General features: G+C 47.6%; 1 protein-coding gene across 1 annotated transcript in view; it reads right to left on the bottom strand.

Moving 5' to 3' along the window:
- The window catches only part of PAPPA (pappalysin 1), a 182,364-nt gene that overhangs the window by 24,762 nt on the left and 133,867 nt on the right, over positions 1-23,735 (bottom strand). The window contains exons 14-19 of the mRNA XM_008638326.2: positions 17,046-17,217; positions 10,356-10,539; positions 7,511-7,721; positions 6,744-6,915; positions 3,254-3,401; positions 574-683 (exon numbers count right to left, since the gene is read on the bottom strand). Coding sequence (XP_008636548.1) covers positions 574-683; positions 3,254-3,401; positions 6,744-6,915; positions 7,511-7,721; positions 10,356-10,539; positions 17,046-17,217 — 997 coding nt within the window. The remainder of the gene's footprint in view (positions 1-573; positions 684-3,253; positions 3,402-6,743; positions 6,916-7,510; positions 7,722-10,355; positions 10,540-17,045; positions 17,218-23,735) is intronic.

Here is a 23,735-nt window from a genome sequence, read left to right as displayed (position 1 = left end):
ACAGGGAGCTGTGAGCAGTTAATGCTGGCTGTGTGTGTGCAGCAGGCAGGAGGGAGAAGTGGTGACCTCTGGAAGGGGCTGTGCTGAGCAGGCAGCTCTTGCATGCGGGTGGAGGGGCGGGGGGAGCACTCAGCCAGCTCCACGGGGTCGGGAAATGAAAAACCCTCTGTATCAGCTTCTTTTGTCATCCAGAAGCGGCACAGAAAAATCCAGCCCTGCCACCCAAAGAATGCAAAATATGGAACAGGAGGAAGGAAATAAAGCCTGGCCAGTGCCCTTTCTCTCACAGTCCGTCACAACTTCCTGTGGCATGGATCCCATTTCCAGATCAAACCCCACCGATGGGAGGCCTTTACCTTGAACTGACTTTCACTTGGAAAACACAGAGAGAAAGCAACTTGGAGAGAGAGCCGCCATGTTACTGGAAGAGACACAAGAAAAATCAGGAGTTCTTTCCTAGAGGCCCAAATTCCCCATTTTCCCCTCATTGAACGAACCACAGGTAACACTGATCCCTCACTGCTCTTAAACATGCAACAAGGGATGTGGTTCGTGCAGCTGCCAGGCACTGACCTTCACTCTCTGAGGGTTCATCCAGTGCTGGATGTCTTGCACGGTCTCGTTCACGCGCAGGAGGATGGGCTCGTGACTGTGATCCAGACAGGAGGTGGTACACTCCGTGCCTGCTCAAAACACAAAGGGGATAAAGCTAAAGGATAAAGCAGGCAGCTTCTGACCCTTCCAGCATCCTTCCAGCTGAAGGACAGGATTAAAGCTCATTTTTCCTAAATTGCAATTAGCAGTCAACCATAACTATCACATCTCTCCTAGCCACACGTGAAGTGCTGAGCACAACCCTGCGCTCAGCAGGACAGCATGGGGGTGGCAGATATTCCAGGGCCTTTTTGTACGAGCTGCAAATCTAAGTATTTCTCTGGCTATTAACTCCAAGAAGGGGGTCAGGTTTTGCGCCTTCAGATCATCAAGGCAGTGTGAAGGTTTTTCCATTTCAACTGCTCTTTCAAGCAGTGGGGCTGATTAGGCAGAGGCTGTCGAACTCATCTCACCTATGACATGGCAGAAACCTATTGTTTGATCTGTCAGATTTACAAACATCCAATAATAATCTTCCAAAGGGTGACCAAGCCTAATGATATTGAAGACACGCTATCACCCAAGTCCCACAGTCGATAAAAAGTACGCAGAAAGGTAATGATGGCTTTGTTCACACATAAACCTGCTTTTTCTCTGATTAACTGTCATGGCCAGTGGGAATCCTGTCCTTTCTTTATTAAAACATGCTGCGATACTCTGCAGCAATATCCCAGAGCCCTGTGGTGACACAACCGTAAGCCCTTGTGTGTTGGACCATTACCATTTCCCCCCTGGAAAATCACTCTTGAATGGCACAGCTGCTGCAAACATGTCATTAGGATTTCTGCACTCCAATCAGCACTGGGGGAGGAAGTAATCTCCGCACTGGTTTGAAGAGCTGAACCTTTGGCTCAACACACGCCTCAGCCTGGAAGGGCAGATTAGGTGTCTGAGGAATTACCGAAGGTGTGTGGGATTCGTAGTGACCACGACTGGTTGCTATTATTTTCCCACCTGCTTCTGCCTTCCCACATGCTCCACTTGGAGGAGTCAGTGGGAGCAGCCAGACCTGGGCTGGAAAGATGGGGAGTGCTTGGGGTTTGTTTTGCTTTCCCAGGACACCTGGTAGTGGCTCCAAGGGCCACCCCCATAGTGAATGAGTGGCAGGAGAGCACCTTTTCAAAAGGACATTGATCAGACTTTCAAAAATGCAAGGAAGAGAGGAAAACCCCAACATCTGATCCCAAAAGTTGGTGCTGGGTGAGCCTACAAAGTGTGTGGTATGTCTCCATCTGCTGAGGATGAGACCTAGCGGCTGCTTTGCCCTCTCTGAGCTCTAAATCCCTCTCCAGAGAGAGCCACACTCTTGTGGGGGGTCTGCCCCACGCATCCCTCACCTCCATGATGCTGTGTGGTCCAACCCCGGGGTCAGGGCCATCAGTCCCTGGGATTGGCACCTGCCAACAGTCACTGAGAGAGGAGTGAGAGCTGGCAGGCACCCAGCACAAAGATGATCCCCTGCAAACCAGGAACTGGGGTTTCTCTCCTTGCAAAAACCTGTCTGGCCCTGGAGGTAACCTCATCTCAAGGGTAAAACGCCTCTCCACATTAAGAGTCGCCGCAGCCTCCTTGCCACTCGCTCTCCCGCGCTCCACCACGCTCATGGAGAGGAGCGGGTCGGAATTGTTTTGATATATGATCTGTAATTGGCATCATTACAGAGCGGTGATCTCATCCAGGTCGTGTTCTCCTCCCCAGGGAGGGAACACAAGGAGGCTCGTGGTCCTCCGCATGGCTGCGATATAATGAGGGAGCCGCGCAAAGAGGAAATTTCTCCAAGTTCAAAGGGACAGGCGGAGGCAGGAGGGGGATGGCAGGGGCTGGGAGGGGGACTGCAGGAAGGGGCCTCGCAAACCTGTGTGGGCTGCAGGCAGTGCAGCTCCTGTTGCAGCCCTTACAGCAGGGAGACCCCCAAAATGGGAGCTGAAAATACAATATTGTGTGGACGGCTCCGCGTCTGTCCCTCCCTGCGCCTGGGTGATACAAAGCCAAGATGAGTGCAGGCGTCATCACCCTTGCAGAGGGAACAGGTACCCCAGAAAGAAGGAGGAAAGTGGACCTTTTAAAACAGCTCCTAAACAACTGTCATACCAAAGGGGATGCTCAGCTGGTCTCATACTGTTTCTGGGGAGACCTGAATTATCCTGGTGCTGCATTCTCCTGTCACCTCCCTGCCTTTCAGCCTCTGGAGCGCCGGGTTTGTGCACGTGGCTGAAGGAGTGGGACATTACAAAAGTGTAAGAGCAGAAGCAGGTACAATCCCTGCATGTATTTTGCAGACTGGATGTGTCTCTGGCACAGCCTGGCATGCTGCTGCCCCTGAAAACCAGCTGGCCAAGAAGGGACACCATGAAACTGGAAGCCCTGCAAGGAACCTGCAGTCAGAGCATGTTACATGATGCTCTCAGAGCTTCACCTTTCCTAAAAGCCTTTCCCTGAAAAGCCTCCCATAGCAGGTTCTCACTCGGGCAAACACATCCACAGAAGGTGACTTGAAGGACTGCAGGCTCCTTCCTCCCTCCCTGTCATTCCCATCCTCTTCCTGGTGTCCTGCTGTCTGCTCCCACCTGGGGACAGGTGTCCAGGGGTGCTCACCCACCTATGCCGTAGCCGCCAGCGCACTGCAGCTTCAGGTGGCTGTTGAGCTGGGTGGGCAGAGCACACTGCCCCTGCATCTCCCTGCACAGGTGGAAGGACCCGCTCCAGGTGCCATCCTTCCGGCAGTGGATCACATTGCTCCCACGGCCCTGGGAATGAGAGAAGGAGATAATGAGGATTGACACAGAAATAGCCAGGAGAGGCTGAGAGGTGAGAGGTGAGCAGAGCTGAGCTGTGAGCAAAGTTCTGCTGGAGCTGGAAAAGCTCCTGGTTGGGACTGCCAGCCCTGGGGGGGGCAAGAAGGAGTTTTCTTCCAAAGACTAAAGAAAACGAAACCTGCACTGCTCTCTCTCACACACACACACACAAACACAGACATCTCTTCTGTGCAATTCAAGGTCTTTACAAGCCCCTTGCAAGCTCTCCACCTTACAACAGCCCCACTCCTGTTGCAATAAAGGTGCCTTCACCCCGTTTGCCTTCCTCCTTGTTGAAGGTTGGTGTTGAATGCAGACAACCTTTTTCCTCTTCACAATTTCTAACCAGTTACATCATCTTTGTCTTGAAAAAGAAAGAATCCCCAACGGCCGTCTGAAGGAGGAAGGGAGAGCGGGACATGAGCTTAGCAGGGCAGAACGTGCTCTTTAGAGCTTGGCTGCCTTGAGTGACAGCAGGCAAAGGGGCTGAGATGGACACGCACAGAGGCAGGTGGGGAGGAGGAAAAAAATCCTCTGGTGTGGGAAGGGGCAAGGAATAGAATATGACATTTCTCTTATAGAAAAGATTCTCTGTATGATACTGGAGAATGAATACCAAAGTCCGAGGGGAAATATCATGCCCTTTAAAAACAACAAAGGAGTGCACAGGCAATCTATTGTCAGATCTATCCTCACGGCACTGGGGATTTCTGTGCAAACAAGCTGCTCTGTGGGATCTGCGAACCCGACTGCCATGGGGCAATGTGGGACATTCAACAGGAGGATGTCTGCTGTGGTTGGGCTCCCAACCTCCTGTGGGGGCCTTGCTGGGTGGGAGAACCATGCAGGATCTCTGCTTCTCCTCACCCGTTTTCATTCCAGGCACATTGCCTACAATCTACCCACCCTGCTCTTGGAGACTGTGCTGGATATCTTTGGGGATCCTTTAATGTGCTGTCTATACTGGGATCCCTGCGGGGCTGCTGAACTTTTTGGAGGAGCTCTGCCCTACGACCCACACCCATTGTTGCACAGGGACCTGCATAAGCCCCTGGTACCGGCATGGAAGAGGGCACAGCCTTCAGTGTTAGTCTTGTCCTTAATGTCCTAATGCTTCCCTTTTTTTGCTCAGCTTTGTTAATGAACACAATGTTTAGTGAGATGCAAAGTGGTCTTAGCAGCAGACTACGGTGTGGGACCTGCTTCCCCTTCTCCAGACATCTGGCCATTGCCAGAAGTAATAAGGAAATCATATGAAAGGATAATGGAGCAGATGGACTCAGGGTGTGATCCAGCTTGGTGATTCTCACCTAAGGGCCAGTTTGGCAGAGATTGATTTAGATCTGACTGTTCATATGATTTGTGTACAATGTGCAGAAATGGAAGACCCTTGCTCTGGTGCCAGGGGAGGTACCTGCTTAAATGACCATTACGTTCCTGGTGATTAAGAGATGCTGTATGTGCAGCCAAGTAATGATCTTTCAGCATGGTGACAAAGTCAGGAATAAATTGCTAAATGATAATTGAGCACAATTTGCTGTTTTAGCAAATGTGGTGCACTTCCCTTGCAATTTCCATGCCAGGGTTCAAACATGATTCTCAAAGGTGAGCCATGAAACCTGATTTATGTTCCTGGAGCTGGCTGTGCTTGAGGGTACTCTTATATAGTTTCAGCAACATACTCGGAGATCCCAGGATATCCATTGCTATAGTAACATACTGTCCATCATTCCCTGACCTGCAAAATCTCTTGTGAAAATCCCTGCTGGGTTTCTTGCTTGGATGCAACGTGTATTATCACCTTATATAGCTGAGAGAGACTTAGTGGGGTTTAATCCTTAAATAATTAACACCTCTCAAGTGGTTCTGGCTTGTGCCAGGAGTCCTCCCTCTTCTTCTGTAGCCTATTTGCTGGGATAACTGAAAATACTTTTCACTGTAAATCCCTTTCTCAAGATGTTATCTGCTCCTTTGCCCAAGGTGCTTTCCTGTCCCTCCCAGTGAATGCAGACAGAGCTGCATCTCTCTCTTTCCAGAGCTCACTTCATTACTGCTGCAACCCTGACTCCACTGCTTGCTCCTCTTTGTGTTCACCCCGCTTAAAAGCGAAGACAACCCATTCCACCAGCTGTCATTGCCCTGGAGGTCCCAGTTGCCCTGCACTGGCAGTGCTGGAACACGGCACCAGCCATGCTGACTCCTCTGAGCAAGTGGTGGATGCACAAAGCCACAGCTGCCATATCCCAGAGCTCCCACCCACTCTGCACTCACGCCTGCAACTTCTCATTTCACACTGCTCACAACCTCACTCCAAGTCTTGAACAAGGAAAACTTCTCCAGGTGCCCTGATGTGAAATGCCAGGGCTCTGCCTGTTGTCCCTGTGGAGAGGGCAGGCCAGAGGGCAGGGAACAGGGGCTTTTAACCTGCGGAGCAGCTACCAGAGGTGTCTTTCACATAACCGGCCCTAGGGCAGGGTTGGTACCTTTTTAAATGTCCTCAGATTCTGGAATGAAATTAAACAGCCCTTGTCAGAGCACTCCCTGCTCCATGCAGTGCCTGCCATAGCTGCAGATTCCACATCCCCACTTTTTCTTCCCAACCGCAGGGAGCAGCAGCAGCACCACTTCTGGGAGAAGCTACTTATCTCACAAACTATAATTACCTCTGGTGAGGAAAACTAGGCATTTCAAACAAGATAGTAGAGGCCAGACCTTCTCATATCAGTGAACAGAGCTTCCAGGAAGCCAAAGGCAACACGCTGATTTGTGCCAGAGGAGGATCTGACCTCTGATGCCAAATGACACCTTCACAGCCAGAAAAACATGGAAGTTTAGAGAGAGTTCACCTGAGTAGTTGCAATCCCTATGGCATTAAATTATCACAAGACACACAAACATACAATGGTAAGAACTGGAGAGAAAAGCAAGGTGAAACAGAATGAACAAATGGGATAAGTGCAGATAACTCACATTCTACTTACTTTCATTTGTTGCTCTGTATTTTCTAGCCAGATCATAAAGCCACTGAGGCAGATCCTTCTGCCACTTACTGTCCAGAAACAGTAAGTCAGTCACTTCTAATCCTCTGCAGCTAATAGTTAATACTGTTACTGCTGTCATAAAAATAATATTCCCAGGCTCTCCCTCTACTTTAATTATGTTTTTCCCTTCTGCATTTCTCTGTCCTTGGAAGAGCTCATTGTCCCTCGGCCTCTCCAAGACCAGTGTCCTTAGGGAAGATATGGTAAAGCCAGACTTGTATGGGCTGAGGTAGCTCGGGTAAGGGAGACTCACCGACTCACTGTCATCATCCTCGCACTTGATCCGGCACTCGCTGTTGAACTGGAAGCCATTGGAGCACTGGTAGAGCCCGTGGAACTTGGAAGGTGGAGGGTCACAGGTGACGGGCACGCAGGCGCCTGGCAGCCACGTGCCATCTTGTGTGCACTGGATCTTAAAGGCTCGCCTTTTTGTGCAGAAAAAAGCAACATTTAGTGAGTGGCTGAGTCAGCTGGGAGCCTCTAAAGACTCTGAGCTCTGCTAGCAGGTTGCAGGGGATGGGTGTGCTCGAGCTTTTAACACTTGGAGAACAAGTTGTGAATCTGCGTCATGAGGTCTCTGAGCAAAAATAACGATTATTTGCAAAACCAACATTGAGCTGCCCAGCCTAAACTCCTCTTTTGGCCTTGGACACATCTCCCAAGAACTCAGCTTCCCAGGCTTGTGGGCTGTGGTTGGTTTGAAGTGGGTTTGTGCAGAGTCAGAAGTATACGACAGCACTAACCCTTTTCTGCAGGGTTTCAAAGGGGACTCCCCAGGCTGCATATCAAAGGGGTATTTCTAAGGTAAAGTCTGTTTTTTGAGCACTGGTCAGGATTTTCAAAGAAGCCTAAGGGAGCTGGGTGCCTAAACTGACACAGCACAGATACCTGCATGAAGGAATTGCTCCATGCTATTCCCTATGGCACGTGGAGTCTGTGATAAACACCCCCTTCCCAAAATAAATTTAACTCATGGCTTTCTGAATCAGGCTGATGGCATAGCTTTAGTCTTTCACGTACTTTCTTGATTTTCTGGAGGATCCAGGGACGTGGTAACCTGGTTTGCATTTGTACTTGCAGAATGAGCCCACTTTGTGCTTGTCTTCTCGGCAGCGAGTGGTCTGGAGATCCGCATTGGGGACGACGGAGGGTGCTCGACACATCAGCTCACACAGGGCCTCAGGAAAGGACCACAGCCCGTCCTCCATGCAGGTCAAGTTGCTGTTGTTTCCTGAGAAGAACAGTGAGCAACGTTCAGCAGTACTATTTTCTTTTGAAATGTCATTACACCCATAATGCATCAAAAGCCCCCTCAGCCGATTTGACAAATCCAACTGCATTGAACATTCACATGTCCTGTGTGTTCTCTCGCTCTAGATGATGTCATTAAATCATTAAGAACTCTGCTTTCAGGTGACAGGCAGGCAGTGCTTATTTCAGGAAATGCTATAGCATAGGGGAAGCCACACAGGCTTTGTCATCTTTTGTATTTCTCTTCCTTATTTTGTTCCTCTCTGAAAGGAAACTTGTTTCATACACCAACCCCCTCCTCTCCAAAGCCATGGCTTTAACAGAGGGTTTGGTGCCATCACATTCTTCATTCTGCTTCTGTGTTATATCTTTTTCCTGAATCTGTCCCTTTTATTTCAATTTGGAGCCTTTTGGAGCAGCATCTGTTAGTATTAGAGTCACTACTCCAACACAATGAGGAGCCATTCTCAGCTGGGGACTCTCAGTCCTTGGGGACTACTGTGATAAATACGATTCATAATACTCATTAGAGACTCATTTTCCTCAGGAAGCTTTCTTGGCCAACACCTCAAAGGTAAAAGGTACAATAGATCTATTTGCCTCTGCTATGACCTACTTGACTTCAGAAGGTTAAGCTAAAAGTAGCCCAGTCTCAGTGTATTTTACATTCTTTGTTATTTTATACCATATGTTGAAAAGGAATAAGCTTTTCCTAAGAAACAAAGCACAGCTATGAGCCACTAACCCTTCAAAAATCCCTAATACTCCATTGAAATCCCTGAGCATTGCTGCAGGAACTCTTCTCAACCCACAAGACATATTTTCAACAGTGAGCCAACTTCGGAGTTATCCGAAATAATACTGACAAACTGCTAACCCCAGAGCAATGCCATCTCTCTGCGAGGGGAGGAAGAGAGCCCGAGCATGAGGCTGGAATTCAAAGAAGAAAACAAAAGGCTCTGGAGGGCTCAGGAAGGTATGTGGAGGAGCCCTCCTGCCCTGCCCTCAAAGATAAGAGAAGCCGCATTAAATCAGCCCTGGATTTCTCTCTCCCCTCCCCAACTGCAGATGATTGCAGAGGTATTTTGTGCAGAAGGGAGTTCTTTTCTGGAGCACCAGCATGTTCCTCTGCTCTGACTCATGCAGCAGCTCCCAGCCCAGCCATGGTGATATCATACTTGCCACTGCAAAGCGATAAGCTGTGACATTACCAACAGTGGCTGTCATGACGTCAGTGATTGAATTAGGCATGAGTCACTCGAGCGCTGTTCTCCAGAAGCTTAGTGGCAACATTATTAGTCATCAGTGACGGCTCTACACCGAACAGTGCCTTTACCTCACAGCTCACAGCGCTTCTGGACAAAAGTGAAGTGATGCTACACACCAGAGGTGCAGCCCCTGACCTGGGGTTGGTTGTCATCCCTCCAGCTACCCCTGAGTCATCAGCTCTTGTTGGTCATGATGAGTATAATTATTTTCACTGCCCGCTCAAAAAAATTTGAAGCACTTTAAATGGTAAAATAGCTTTTGTTGAAGATGGCCCTCTGAGTGTATAAACAGAAAAAGGGAGGTTTTTGTTAAAAAGTAGTCTTAATTTTCTCTTAACTACCTTTGAGTAGTCATAACTTTGACTGTGTGTTGGCTGCTGTGGCTATCTTCCATCAGAGTTAAAAAGAACTAAGCAATTTCCTTATATATGAAGAAATCAACATAGCCTTTCCCTGAAATGAAGAACACTTCCCATGCCTTCCCTTTTGGGGTTTGCAATGAATCCCAGCAGAAAAGGAGAAACCACAGGTACAAAAAAATCGTATGCAGTGTTTGTATCTGAGTTGACAACAGCAGTTAAGTTTACTCCACTGGAAGATGGACAAGTTAATTTGGGTCCAATGTTCCTTCAAATTAACAATGGTATCTTTTCTTGCTTCCTGAGGCCCAGATCAAAGAGGGAAATGTGCCAGCGAGCAGAAGAGTTGATGGTGCGGAGAAGAGGATGCAGATGTTAGCAGAAAAGTAGCAGGGAAGAAGGTAGATGCGGAAAGGAAAGAGGGCAGAAAGCTGTATTCTTTCTAGGGGAAAAAATTAAAGAAAAAAGGAAAAAGTAAAGAGCCCCAAACAAGAAGAGGAGAGGAAGGTCAGAGTAGAGCAAGGTGAGCGTGGAAAAGGAGAAGGGTGATGGTGGATTAGAAAAAGCAGTGACGGGGGTCTGTGCCACTGGGGCGTGGGGCTTTTCATTCTTCTTTTGCCTTTCCAAATACATGGAGGAGGCATAGAAGGGAGACAGACAGTGGAAACAGACAAAGCATGGGAAAGAAGATGAGAGAGTTCAATCTGATTTATCCCCATGACTTTTCCATGTTTTGGTTGTATGGAAGCAATATTCCCTGTCATTACTGCCTGGCCAGCCACGATCAAGGAAAGGTCAAAGTAAGGTAATAGAGAGATGCAAAGGAACTTAACTTCTAATACAAATAAACCTTCCGTAGAGTCCCGTAATTCTTCCTACTTAAAATATCCTGAATAATTCTAAACCAACAGCAACAGCAACATGTATTCCTAGGAGCAGTCTGTGTTAGCTGTTTCTCTCAGGTCGCTGCACAGACACCCCCAATACCTTTCAGAAGAGCAGGAGGTCGGCAGGTGAAGGAGCATTTCTTGCCAAAGGTGGTCCCCTCACTGCAGTTGAAGGTGGCTGGGTAGACATGGTACTGGTCTGGGACACCACAGTCCACAGGCTCACAGGTCACCTGCTTGTTCCACTTCCCATCCATGCAAGTCATGGTGACACTGGACTCCATCTGGAAAAAGACACACGGCTACAGCCACCACAGCCAGCAAGGGACAGATCAAAACCATTTCAAGCCTACTAATAGCCATTATTTTGGCTCACAAGTTAAGCAAAGCCATGTCTGGTCCCTACCATCATCACTTGGACAGCAGCTACCAAACCCACCAAGGCTCATAACAGTGTCAGAGAAACAGGATTTTCTGCCCTCCCCCCCACCCCCAGGGTGAGACACCAAAGCACTTCCATAGAAAGACTGGAGCTCTACAAATAATCCAAACTCTTGTCTGGCCTCCTGAGACAAGCAGGGAAGCTGCTGCTCTGCCCTGCCATTGGAAAGGAGCACAAGCCTGAGCTGTTTGGAGCTGACAGCTGTCCCCCATCCCTGTCACCTTTGTGGTGACACAGCCACTCCAAGGGGATCCCCCTGTGCTTCTGAGTAGTCAAACTCACTCTTGGGTTTGAAGTAAAAGCCAAGCTGACATGAAGCCATTTGGGACTCTCATCCACGGCTCTCCCGAGAGGTGTCAGTCACCCTTGGATGGGGATCCCAGGGGAAGGGCTTTGGGCCACATCAACCTTGTGTGCAGATACTGACAGCTGCTGTTGTGGCTTCTGTCAGAGTGCCCCAAGGCTCCACACAGAATCAAGGCCCTGCTGTCCTGACACCATGGACATGAATGCCCGAGAGACAGACCTTCTCCAGGAGGAGTTTGCTATGGACAGACCCAAGAGCATCCTGCCCATAACTGGCACCTGGAACTTGAGAGGTAGTACACAGAACCAGTGCCCGTGCTCTGACTTCCCCAAAGTCACTGTACCACCACAGCAACACAGAAGCTACACTTCTACGGATCTGAGGAATAATCTAAACTGCACAGCACACTGGGATCCTGGAGTGCTAGGGGCAAAGGAGAGAAATGGGGGGAGGTAAAGGAGCCACCCATCCAAAGCTCAGATGAATTTACTGGGCAAATGAGGGACAAACAGATGTTGGCAAAGAGAACTGAGTAAACAACATATCCACTTTCGAATTAAAAATGGAAAATTATTGAAGACTAGAAGTGAAGAATTTAACTCTTCCCTCCACACCAGAATAAAGAGAGGGACAGAGGTTAAGAAATGTGAGAAACCCAAACGTGAGAAGGGGAAGATACTGGTGAGGAATCTGACCAAGCCTTACAGCAGCACTCCTCTGCCTCCAGGGAGTATTTTATTCAGGGCTGGTATGCTCACAGGAGATTTGCACCGCCGGCCATTGATCTGGGTTTATAAAAGGAAGGGGAATTTTTCTAGCACACATCAAAGAGACCTGGATTCCCTTTTTGCAAAAACACCCTAATGGTTTCAACAGAAGTTCAGACCTGTCTCCCTTTGATATATGGTTGCATTCAGAATGGAAAAAGCAGTCCCAGAGCTGAGAAACTGGACACTTCCCAAGTGGGCACAAAACCCCTTTTCTAGACTGGAGTTTATTTAAACAGGGAGCATTGCTGATGGAAAAAAATGCCTTTTCTACAAACTCAGAGTAGCACATTCTGGGATACTCAGAGCCATCAGGTGAAGTGACACTGTGTGTTCTCATTCCCAACCATTTCACTCCCCAGTGGCTGTTAATTCTGCCTTTGTTGTTTATCAGAATACCTGTATTATTAAAAATTGTATACGAACTGCAGGCAGTTGATGTCCTGAAGGTGCTTCCAGGGGGTTGCAGTGTGATGGCCACAGGAGAAGGGATAATACCGCACATTCCCATGTCTTGCAAACCATCAGCACTCCAGGATGAGCTGCTCCATTTCCCTTTAACAGATGCTATCATCAAATAACACAGCAGCACCATGGCTGCTGGAACTTAAAACATAAACCCAAGCTATTGATGTCAATAAAATCAAGCTAATGATGTCAGGGGCTATCCAAATGTTATGGAAAAGAAATAGGTCTTGCATAGTTTCATGTTGGATACTGGATCCATGCTGAACATAGAGAGGCTCTATCAATAAGAGATTCAGCTCCAGGAATACAGTTATTGGTGTTGCTGTGATTCTGAGTTTAGGAATAAATGAGTGTTCCTACTAGCTGATGCTGGCTGCTGAGACACAGTGTGGTGCACGAGGAAGCTTCTCTAATGAGAAACTGACCGGTTGCACATCAGATGTACCTCTGCAGAACACCAAATAAACAGTGCAAACTCAGAAACCTGAATATAACAGAAAAATTTAAATAGGAGCAATATCTGTGTGTGACAGCCACACCGTACAAGAGGAATGTTTTGCCCAAGCTACCACTTGTGAGAGTATTTCAGCTGCAGCCGTGGCCTTTGTTAGCAGGAAGCTCTGGGACACCAGAACCTGCTGGAAATGCCACGGGCCTGGGATCCCCTCTCTTTGGAAGAGATCCCTCTCTACAGCTGTACTCCCACTGCCCTTTGTCTGTGCCCCTGTTCTAGACCTTGATGTGAAAAAGTTAGTAATTAGTGTCTCCACATTTTCATCTCTGGGTTTTTCCCCATGGTACCTTCCCCACAAAAACCCCAACCTAACCTGTAAGAGTCCTCTCAGACCCCTATGGCTCTTCCTCTTCCTGGCACACTGGGAAGGACATTCCCAAGCAGAGAAGCTGTGCCCATGAGGGTAAGACCCTGGCTTCTCAGCTTTTCCCAGTAATTTGTTCCACGTTTGGCATGATGGAAGCTGAGGTTTTCAAGGTCAGACATAATAATGGCACATTTTAGAGCATGTCTATCATGTCATCACTTCAAGCAACAGGAGCACATGTAATTCTGCAGCAGGACACAGCAGAGAGCATTCCCTGCAATGGAAACAAAGGCCAGCGGCTCTGATTGGAAGTACAGAGGACAAACTTATCATGGAAATCACCGCTGATGGCACCCACCAGCTTTTGGCTTTCCCCTCTTGCAGCGTCACACCTGAGGGTGTGTCACTGCACTGCCCAGGGACAGCACCCCGGCTGCTGAGCAGGATCCTGTCCCTCCCCAGTTCCATGCCACACCATGGGGGTATTTCTGATGGGCTCAGCCCTTGGATCTGGCACTGGGTCTTAGTGGCAGCATCTGCCTCTCCCTTTGCAGCTCTCCCACCCGGAGCTGAGCAGGCACGTGCCTGTTTAGCCTGTCTGATCTGACAAGGTCACCCAGCTCACAGCAGCCCACATGAAGCACTTGGCTTTCTCATCTGGTTTATTAGCTGTCACTTTGGGCACTTTGTGCTGCTTTGACTGGCATCACAGCAACTGCTTCCCTTCATGTCCTGCCTTCCAAAGGAGGCTTATGCAAGGAGGGAGGGTGGGCAAGGAGGAAAGAGCAGGGAGAGGAAAGGGGCTTCCAAAGATACAGTGTGCATTGCAGTGAAGAGGATGCAAACTTAAACAAAGCTGGTGCCAGAAAGATTTGTTTCTCGGGACTTTTAACAGCCTGGGAGAATTCATGTCTCCTTCCTGCTGCCCAAGATCCCAGCCGGCTCCTTCTTCAAGCGATGCTTCACGTGTGAAGTTTCCTCTCCTTAAAAATGAACAGCTGTGCCCTCCCCTCTAAGTATTCTTCCACTTCTGCCCACTACTGTGCCTCTAATTGAACCCACATGAGCCGTGCTTTCTTTTCCTGGCATGATTGATGATGCCTTTGCACAACATTAGGGAGCTGCTGGGTTTTAAATAACACCTCTTGACCAGAGCAGCAGTGGTGGTAGCTTCAAGGAGAGATGACAACAAGTAACTGAATGAGCGGGGCTTTCAGTGAAGGACAAGGGGGAGGAAAGCAGTGAAAGACAAAGGGGGGAAAGAGGGAGAAGACAAGGAAGAGCGATGGAATTGTCGGGGGGGTGGGAAGAAATCAGGGAGGGAGAATGAAAACATCCCCGAGATCTTCTTTGTGAGAAAGATACATGAAGGATTTTGCTCCATCACTATGCAAACCCCTTTGTTGTTGTTGTTGTTGTTGTTGAAGTCCCTAAATGAGGATGAGAGAGAGCCCAAGAGTCTGAAAACAGCTCAGCTTTCTTTTTCCTTTCAAGCAGCAAACAGTTTCTGCTGCACAGAGTGCTGACGGGTTTCAGGGTTTGGTGATTTTACGGGGTTTTAACAGAATTTGGGAATGGGAGCTTCTCAGAGAAGGAATGAATGAATGTTTTGCCTCAAGACTGATTAAAATGGTGGCTTCAGAAGACACAGAGACCAGAAAGTGCAGAAACTGTTAAGAAGATTTTCAAAGACCCTTTAGATGTAAAAGATTGATTTGAAATGTGACTTGTGCCCCTACATCACCGAGGTGCTTTTGAAAATTTCGCTTTTAATTCTCTCTTTGCCCTTTTTTTCTGCCTTTCAATGAAATAGGGATGACAAATGTGGTTCAGATGCTAAACCAGGGTGTTTCCACTGGTCTCTGAATCACCTTCACCAGCATGCAGTGGCTGTGGGCCACTGATGGTCAGTCTGCTCTTTGAGATGTTGCTCCTCAGCTCAGTCTCCTTCCTACCCAAGAGTGTGAAACACCAACATGTGCAAAGCTACTTCCTTCTCCTCTTCCTCAGGCAGCCCCACACACTGACAGTTAAATGAGAAAAAAAGTATCTCTAGACCCTCAAATTGGTCAAACAAGTGAAATAACCAAATGACAAGAGTGAAACAAGGAATAGCTTCATGCAAGGTTCCCCAGCCATGAGAGAAAGTCCCTCTGACCATGGACAACAATCCACATGCCCTTTCTCACCCCCAAATGCTTGTGACTGGAAGAGAAGCTGAAGCTGGGAAGCAATTATGGAAGGAGCACAATGCCTTTTGACATGAGAAATCCAGACCATGCATTCTGGACTTTCTCAGATAATTCATTTCTTGCCTACACGTTCCACAAGTTCTAGTTAGAAGCACCTGACACAAAGAAATAAAACAAGATGATAGTAAAAGAAACAGTCTGTTCCTTTTCAGCAGATCTCTGAAGCCCACTAATAGAACTTTTAAAGCACGTGCTTAATGTGCTTAGCTGGTCATGTGTATCTTTCAGATGCTCCACTCCTTCCCTGATTTGAACAGTGAATGCACAGCACTGAGCAAAACAAAGCCATTGGCCTCAGGGGGTTTTATTGGTGGAAAAAGACAACGAAGTGCAATAGCAGAGCAGGGTGAGAGGAAGCGTGTTGTAATAGGCAGTGAATCACGTTAGCGAGGGGTGCTAAAATCCTCTGCTCCTGTCATATGAGTCTGATGAAGACTCTGAAACCAAACTTCTCCCAGCAAAACCATGCCCAGCTGGCCGAGCCTCTCCGAAAGGTAACGCTTGCATTTAAATAACACAGGGCTGGTGAAGCATGCTCAGGCTGTTTTATTTGGTTTGTGATCCCTGCGTGCTCCATGTACCCCATGTACAGATCCCTTCCAACAATTTCCTGGTTCAGCCATTCAGGCTCATTTTGAGAACTTGTTTTCTGTTCTGTAAAAATGCTCAGCTGGAGCTGGGGTTCTGGTGCTGATGCCAATTAGGATGGAAGAGGCCCAGCTCGCGGGGTCCTGTATTTGTTTTGTAATTGAGTTGAAAGGGCTGACTCATTCCCCTCCACTCTGTCTCCCCCCTCTGCGAGCTTATGAAGAACACAGTATTTCACAAGTACAGACAGGCTGCTGAGTGCGGCTGCCCCAGCCCCCGGCCCAGATGTGAGAGCTGCCCCAGATGTGACTGCTTTCCCCACAACCAGTGAGAGAAGGTGCTGATGGGGGAAACCACCCCCATGTCACACTCAGAGGATGTGGCAGCGTGAGAGATGAGGGCACAAAGTGGGGTGTCAGCCCTGCATCCCCCCATCCCCAGCATCCTGCTCCCAGGGCCTTGCTGCATGTGCACCTCATCCACCTTCCCCAGCACAAAGGACCTGCATTTTTTTTGATGTTTGAACAAATTTATAGTTTTCCTCAATACCCCCCTCACTGCATGAAGACATGCTGTTTTTGTAGGACTGGATTATTAAGGCATGGATTAGAGAGGATGGGGAGCACTTCCTGCCCTGCTGGGGGAGGTTTTTGGTGATTTGTCTGGAAGCAAAAAGGTTCGGGGGTTTCTTCTGTCCCCTCCATGCTGTACACGTCAAGGAGTGGTTGGGACCAGATGGACTGAAACACTGCAAAGGAGTTAAGACATTGTTAGCCTCAATCCGAGGACTAAAAATGAGGTATTTTGCCGAGAAATTGGTTGTGCAAAAACACAAGCACCCTACTCCCAAAACACCAACCCCACTGTTCGCCTAAGTAGAGCCAGTGAGATCAAAGAAGGACTGAACACAAACTTTTTGGTTTGAAAATTTCTAAATTTGGAGAACATCTGAGCTTTGCTCATTGCCAGTAACTCTTCCTACAGAGTCAAAGGGCTCCTGTTCTCACGACAAGCATCTGGATAAGACCTTGTCCCAAGGCTGGGCTGAGATTTTAGGGTCTAGCCTGAGTTACTTCTCAATTTCTCCACAGTTGTTTGCTCATCCTGGTCTTGTGCATCACGAAAAAACCCCCAGCAGGACAAACCTGGCTCTTGACGAGATCATCATCTCTGTGGATTTGCAGGATGTAGCCGGTCCTGCAGCTCACGTTGCACTGGGCGCCGTTGTCCCAGCCGGTGCCGCCGGTGCAGTTCAGCACCGCGTTCTCAATCTCCAGCCTCTGGCAGTCGGTGGCTTTGCAGGAGTAGTGGACACAGCTGGGAGGGAGACAAGGAGTAGTGGTGTTATTTGTTATTTGATTATTTCAATCCATTCCACAAGTGCAGTGTCTGACTGACAGATGCTTTGTTCAGAGAGTTCTGAACCCAGCTCAGGAAAGGGCTCCACAGCCTCTTGGCGCATGTCCTGAGGGACAGAGGCAGTGGGCACAGCAGTGACAATGACAGCAAATTACAGGTTTTCTAGCAAAAGGGAGGAGCCTGGCAATTCTGCAGAAGTATCTTCTGTTCTGCAATATTCAACTGCACTGTGACCTCCCTACTTCTGTATTAATGTCCATTTATCCATCCATCCATCCATCCATCCAGCCAGCCCTCCTGTGAAAGCACTCTCCCTCCAAGAGCAGTCCTTATGCCCCATCCAATTTTAAATCTGCTGAATTCAGGAGGGCTGATATTGGCAGTGATAAGTGTGCACACTTGAGGAGGGGTTTCTGAGATAGACACTCTTATCTTTGAGCAGCTCGATTGAAATCATCACATTCATTTTATTCCACTTCACAAGGAACACCAAACATCAGCAGTGTAGCTGTGTTGATAAGCTCTTATCAAGCTCAGCAGAATGCTGTCGTTTCAGATCTCTCCAGTTGCTGTCCTGCCATCCATAAAATCTTTCCCCCACGGAAACTGTTCTCCCTCTGGAAAACTATTGTAACATTTAGCACAACTTGCAAAAAGAGATTTTTGTTTAATTTTTATTTACACGGAGATGTCCGGTTGACACAAAATCTTTCACCATCTCTGATGACCTGAGTCAAACATTACAGCACATGTTCAAATGTCAGTCCCTCAACAAAACAGCAGTGAAAATGTTGAGGGTCTTAAAGCATGAGGGAAGATTTAGACTAGAGTGAAGGAAGAAATATTTTCACAATGAGCCTGGTAAAGCACTGGCACAGGTTGCCCAGAGAAACTGCGGATGCTCCATCCCCGGAAAAATTCATGGCCAGGTTGAACAGGACTCTGAGCAACCAGATTTAGTTAAAAATGTCCTTGTTTACTGCAGATGACCTTTAAAGATCCCTTCAATCCAAACCATTCCATGATTCTATGTGCAAAGGGTTTCTGGATTAGAGACGAAATTTCTGGGATAAGGACCTCTACAAGGTGATATGTGTCTGCTGAAGTTGAAAAGAATTTAATTTTAATACAGTTAAATTAGTTCTCAGGAGGGGAAACATTGACTTATTTCACCACATTCTTGGGTAGGGAAGAGCCTGAAACAGAAAATTATAGAAAGAAGAGAGAGCAATGTATCAAACACATATTGTGAAATGGATTACAAGCAAGCTATTCCTGTCTCCTAGAAAAAGGGTTAACAGCCACCAAAGCCCTGTTCAGCTTAGTAAGCCCTGACTTAGCATGTACGTGGTGCTTTGCTGTGTTCAAAGCACAATGCAGACATTATCTAATTAATTTTCATGACACCCCTGTGAGACACCTGGGCTGGTATTGTTATCCCCATGTTACTGACAGAGAAGCACATCTGCACATGTTTCTACTGAGCTCTAGACCAGATTAAATGACAGTATTTATGTACCTACACAACTCATTTCTCTGTCCCAGACTAGCGCTATATGGGAAGTGCCCGCTGCTTGTAATTTAAGGTTGCTTGTTCAGTGTTGGCCCTTCCCGGGAGTGTGATGAGCCATAAACAATTTCTACATTCAGAAATACCTTATTTCCTCATGGTGCACAAAGCATCGCTGCTGACAGGGCTGAGGAAGGAGAATTCCACCTCTGTGTTGGCCAACTCCACACCCTCGTATGCAACAAACCCCTGTCTATCAGCACGACTGTGATGCTCATCACTTCTGCAGAATGGATGCTCCCCTGCTAGAGCTGGCCTATCCAGGGTGATCCTGCTTTCAGGAGGATCCCCAACCACTGACCACGGATTTCACATGTTTTCCAGTCACTGCAACTCACAGCCTGGCATACAGATTTAAACTGCCATGGGTTTCACTCCGTTTCGATCGATAAGCTTGTGGATGGAGCAGCAGAAGAACAAGGGAGCAGCACATCCTTGTTCCCAGGTGGTCATCACTGAGGAGAAACGAGGTGAGAAGAACAGCCAGGTGCTATTGCCTTGCAAACACCCAACACAAATCACGCAGGGGTGTGAGCCACAAGCTTTACACACCCCTTTAGGCACCACGAGCCTCACACCCTGCAGCTCCCTGAGCAGAGCAGGGCCTTACCAACCTCTTCCTAACCCTACCAACCTCATGGCGTTGCTGCTTTAGTAAATCCTCAGCTGACATCAGCAAAAATATCTGAAGCTGGATGTTGACAGAGAGTGTAAATGATGAATGATGCTGTGTGGAACCCTCTGTGTTCCATGTCCCATGAGGGCCAGCTCTCACTTTGCTCCCCTCCATTTCCCAGCTGGTGAGGCTGCAGCACGAGTGCCTCCTGTGCCAGGGCTGCAGTGCTGAGGAAGCTGACTCACTGGGGAAAAAAGGGAGCACTACTGCCAAGCCACTCTCGGAAGCACGTACTGCAAACCTCGACTGCCCGCTGCAAAACTGCCTCAACATCTGAAAACCTTCTTCAACGAAAGTTGGAAAAATAAAATAATAGCAGACTTATTTAATCTAATACTTATGTGAATTAATGTAGCACTGAATTCAGCCTTGAATGGCTTCAGAGGGAAGGATGAGCCCAAGAAAACCCTTGCAATCTGCACAGAGGGAAATCTGAAGCAACGTCACCGCAGTCAGTGGCATCGCTTTTCATTTCCATCAATGTAAAGGAGAAAAAGAATCCGGTTTCTGGAGTTCAGATCAGGACACCAGATGCGCAAGCCTGGGCTTAGAAGTCCTACAGAACTGAAACGCCACAGACAAAAGCATTAAGAAACACTTATTGTGATGTTCTTCTTTCTGTTTACAAGTCCCCTTGTGGTCTTCTGAAATGGCCAGGGAACATTTTTAGCCACCCCCTCCAGGCTCCAGATTATGCCTTGGTTAGCAGATCATCTGGGCAGCTCTCTCTGTCTGTAACTCTATATGAATGACTTCAGTGACAAACAATACAACCATTCACTTTTTGTAAGAAAACAACCACTGCCACCAAATGTTTCTAATTTAAATATTTCTGGTTCTCTAGCTACTGGTTCCAATTTGGTATCAGCTACTGTCAGCCATAAATCCCAATGAATTTTGAAGTCACGATCCTGAATTGAGCTCTGCAAATGCAGAATTAAGATGGAGAAATTAATATCTCCAAGTAGGAAGTTTAGACAAAGAACCCATCACATCCATTTGTGGATTACAGAAGCTCTTGCATGGGTACTGCCATTTAGCAGTGGTCAATCATCACATGTTCCAGAAAATGTGCATTCCTCAGGAAAGAAGCAGTATGACAGCATCTGAGAATGAAATCACTTCGGCTTTAACTCATGTTGATTCCTGGCATAGGACAGTTTATCCCATTTTCTTGCAGTCAAAATCACGTGACTTCATCAAAACTGCCTATTTCAAATCATCCCTGGTCTATCCTAACTCCCAAAAGTCCTTATCAAAGTATGAAGTGGTCTGGAGCAAAGCTACACCGGGGACCCAAGGACCACTCTGATGATTTACTTTATCAAGTGTCCGTGCCTGGGACATTCCCTGACCAGTGTTTATTTTACTAGGTCCCCATCAGGATTCACTTGCTCCTTTTCTTGCCCTGGCAGTGTACAATTTCCTAAAACAACATCTTCAGGCCAAGGTGAGTGCAAGGAGCAGTGGATTTCTTGCACACATTCCATTGCATGTTCAAAACAGATCAAGGCAGACTGTTTCAATGATGTAAAAAGCCCTGGACTGAGTCAGCTTCACATGTAGGCTGAAGTTCTGAGCCAGTTCTTACTTTATTCAAATCCATTCTGCCCATCCCTAATCTAAATGAGCTCAGTCATTGGGCTCTAAATTTGTATTTCGCTGTGCCAATATTGGCCCCAATTCAGAAAGGCACTTAAATATGTGCTTAACTTCAAAAGCACAGTTAAGTCCCACTGATAGATTTGACTACAGGGGGATGTAAGCAAATAGCTCAGGGCTTTGCTAAATTGGGGCCTTAGTGACACAATCCTAGAAACATTTGTATTTTAACATGTTTATAGAAAATTAAAACAATTAAGTGGAGCTCTTCCTTCCTCACATAAAAACAATCCAGGACTTCCTCTTTCAAAAAGCTTACAGCAGCCAAACTTTCTTTTCCTAACCCTGAGGTCAAGCACTTTTCCAATAACTCATCTTAACATGGTGCCTTAATTATTTGTTTCCTTCGTGATGGCTCTGACACGTATCTAAGCTCAGGTGAGCCTAAAAGCTCATAGTGGGCACTTTTTAGGAGAAGAGCCACGACATTATCTCTTGTACACATGAAGAACTCCCTTTTCCACAGTCTGGGCCAGCTTGGGCTGCAGATCTGAAGGCCAATTTGGTTTTGTCCTATGCCACCATATACACAACTCACACATGTGTAAACTTCTGAGGGTTTTTCCAGCATATTTATCCTTACAATGGGTTTGTGTTCTCCTCTGTAGAGGTTATTCTAAAGGCAAGAGCAGGTTCTCTCTCTCTAACCCAAACATACATGCAGAGGCTGCTAGCCATATTCTTTGCTGTGGAAATTTAAAAAAAAAAATGAACTGAAAATGTGGCAATGAATTTGTCTCCTTCAGTCCTCAGCTAAAGCACATTGCCTCCTTGTATTAACACGGAACCTTGAATATCTCTCCAAATCCATGGGACTGGATGGGGACTGATGAACCTGTGCTGACTGGAAGAAGGATCAAGCCCTTTCTTAAAAAGGCATTTTCCTGCCAATCTGGTCCATGAGAGCGACCACATGAGTGGTGTCACCTCTGGGCCCTTCAGCGACGTCACCTCAGTACTGCTGGGTTTGACTCTGACAGCGATCGCAGCAAACCCCTGCTTCAATCTGAAAGGGTCAGAATGAAGCTAAGCCCAGAGATTTACAGAAAATCCTTGCTCCAACCCAAGGTAAGCCCCAGGGAAAGGAGAGGCACGAGCCAGTGTGTCCCACTCACTGTCCCCACCACTGGCAGGGCAAATTCTCGTTGGGGTGGGCTCTGCCTCCAGCCTGCCTGCACCCCGTGGTGTGAGCTGCTCCTGCCAGGGGGGTCCATGTTGAACTGATAAAGCTCTCAAAGCCCCATCACCCTGCCAGCTTGGAAGTAGGACCATGTCGCTGGGCGTCAGCAGCCCCACAGGTCTCCCTGCCAGAGTCTGTCCAGGCAAACAAAGAAAATGCATCGCCTTCCACTTTAATAAAAGCCAAATGATGCCGTTTGCCAATTACCAAAACAGGGTGAAGGTTAAAAACCCATTGAATTATAACACATGTCACGGACCAAAGCTTCTATGATTAACAGTTCTGTGAGAAATTCATTAATTTCACCCGAAGCAAGCTGACAGAGATTGTGCTTAATGACAGAATGCAGGGCAGGGGAAAGGCGGCCAAACGGGGAAAGAGAAAGCTGCATTAATTCACAACAAAAAGAGACGAGGAAACCCTTTTTTCCCCCTTATAAAAAGGAAAAAAAAAAATAACCAGAGTTGTAAAGAGCGGCTGCATTTGTTCTGCTGCTGAAGATTTATCTTCATCATTTCTTGTTGGGGAAGCTGACAGCAGGAGAGAACAAGACAAAGAGAAGAGCTGGAGTGGGCTACAAATCCCTGGGGCTTGTTTGGGGCAGCAAAGGGTGCAGCTCAAAGGGAACCTCCCCACAGAGGCCAGAGGAGGTGATGGTGTGGTACCCAGGGGCCGGTCTTGGTCTACAGAGTCTAAGACCCACATATGCCCACTTATGGAGAGAGGAAAACCCAAAATCTCCCCTGCAGAAGCAAATTTGAAGCCATAGCAGTGAGGCTGTGGCAAGGTTTCACCAAAGAAAGCAAAAGAAAATCTTTTTGCTACACTCTTTAGAAAGCACGAGGTGGGGACAATGTAAGGCAAGGAGACTGGAGAGCTGTGGGCAGTCAGGGGGGACTTGTTTTCAGTATGAACACGGAGTAAATGGTGGATTAGATGGATGGAAGTCCTGAAACATGCAGTTCTGACTGCTGGACTGGGTGAATTGGGCTTTCCTGCCTCCTGCCTGCAGTTTCCAGCAGAGGAACAGTGGCACCAGGAGGGGTGGCGGAGGGGACAGGTCCGGTGACCATGACAGGGAAATGACACTGAGGAAGAGCAGCACTTCCCACAAACTGCTTTGCCAGGGATGGGTGACCTCCAGCTGACATTTCCTACCCAGCAAAAAAGACAAAAACCTGATTTTTGAGGAACCACTGTCAAAGGCAGCCCCAGAACACCAGGCCTTCTTGCTGCTCGAGTGACTGCGGGGTGGGAAATCACACCTCTGCTTCTGCATGAGGCTACACAGGAAATAGTAAAAGTATAACAATTTGAGCTATAATACACAAGAGAAGGACTAACCAGGCCACTATATCTGGCCTAAGGATGCAGTGTGAAAATGAAGA

The sequence above is a fragment of the Corvus brachyrhynchos genome, unplaced genomic scaffold (genome assembly GCF_000691975.1).
Source record: "Corvus brachyrhynchos isolate BGI_N302 unplaced genomic scaffold, ASM69197v1 scaffold305, whole genome shotgun sequence".
Taxonomy (NCBI): domain Eukaryota; kingdom Metazoa; phylum Chordata; class Aves; order Passeriformes; family Corvidae; genus Corvus; species Corvus brachyrhynchos.
Note: the sequence above shows the minus strand (reverse complement) of the source record. Positions and strands in the feature narration are given on the sequence as shown.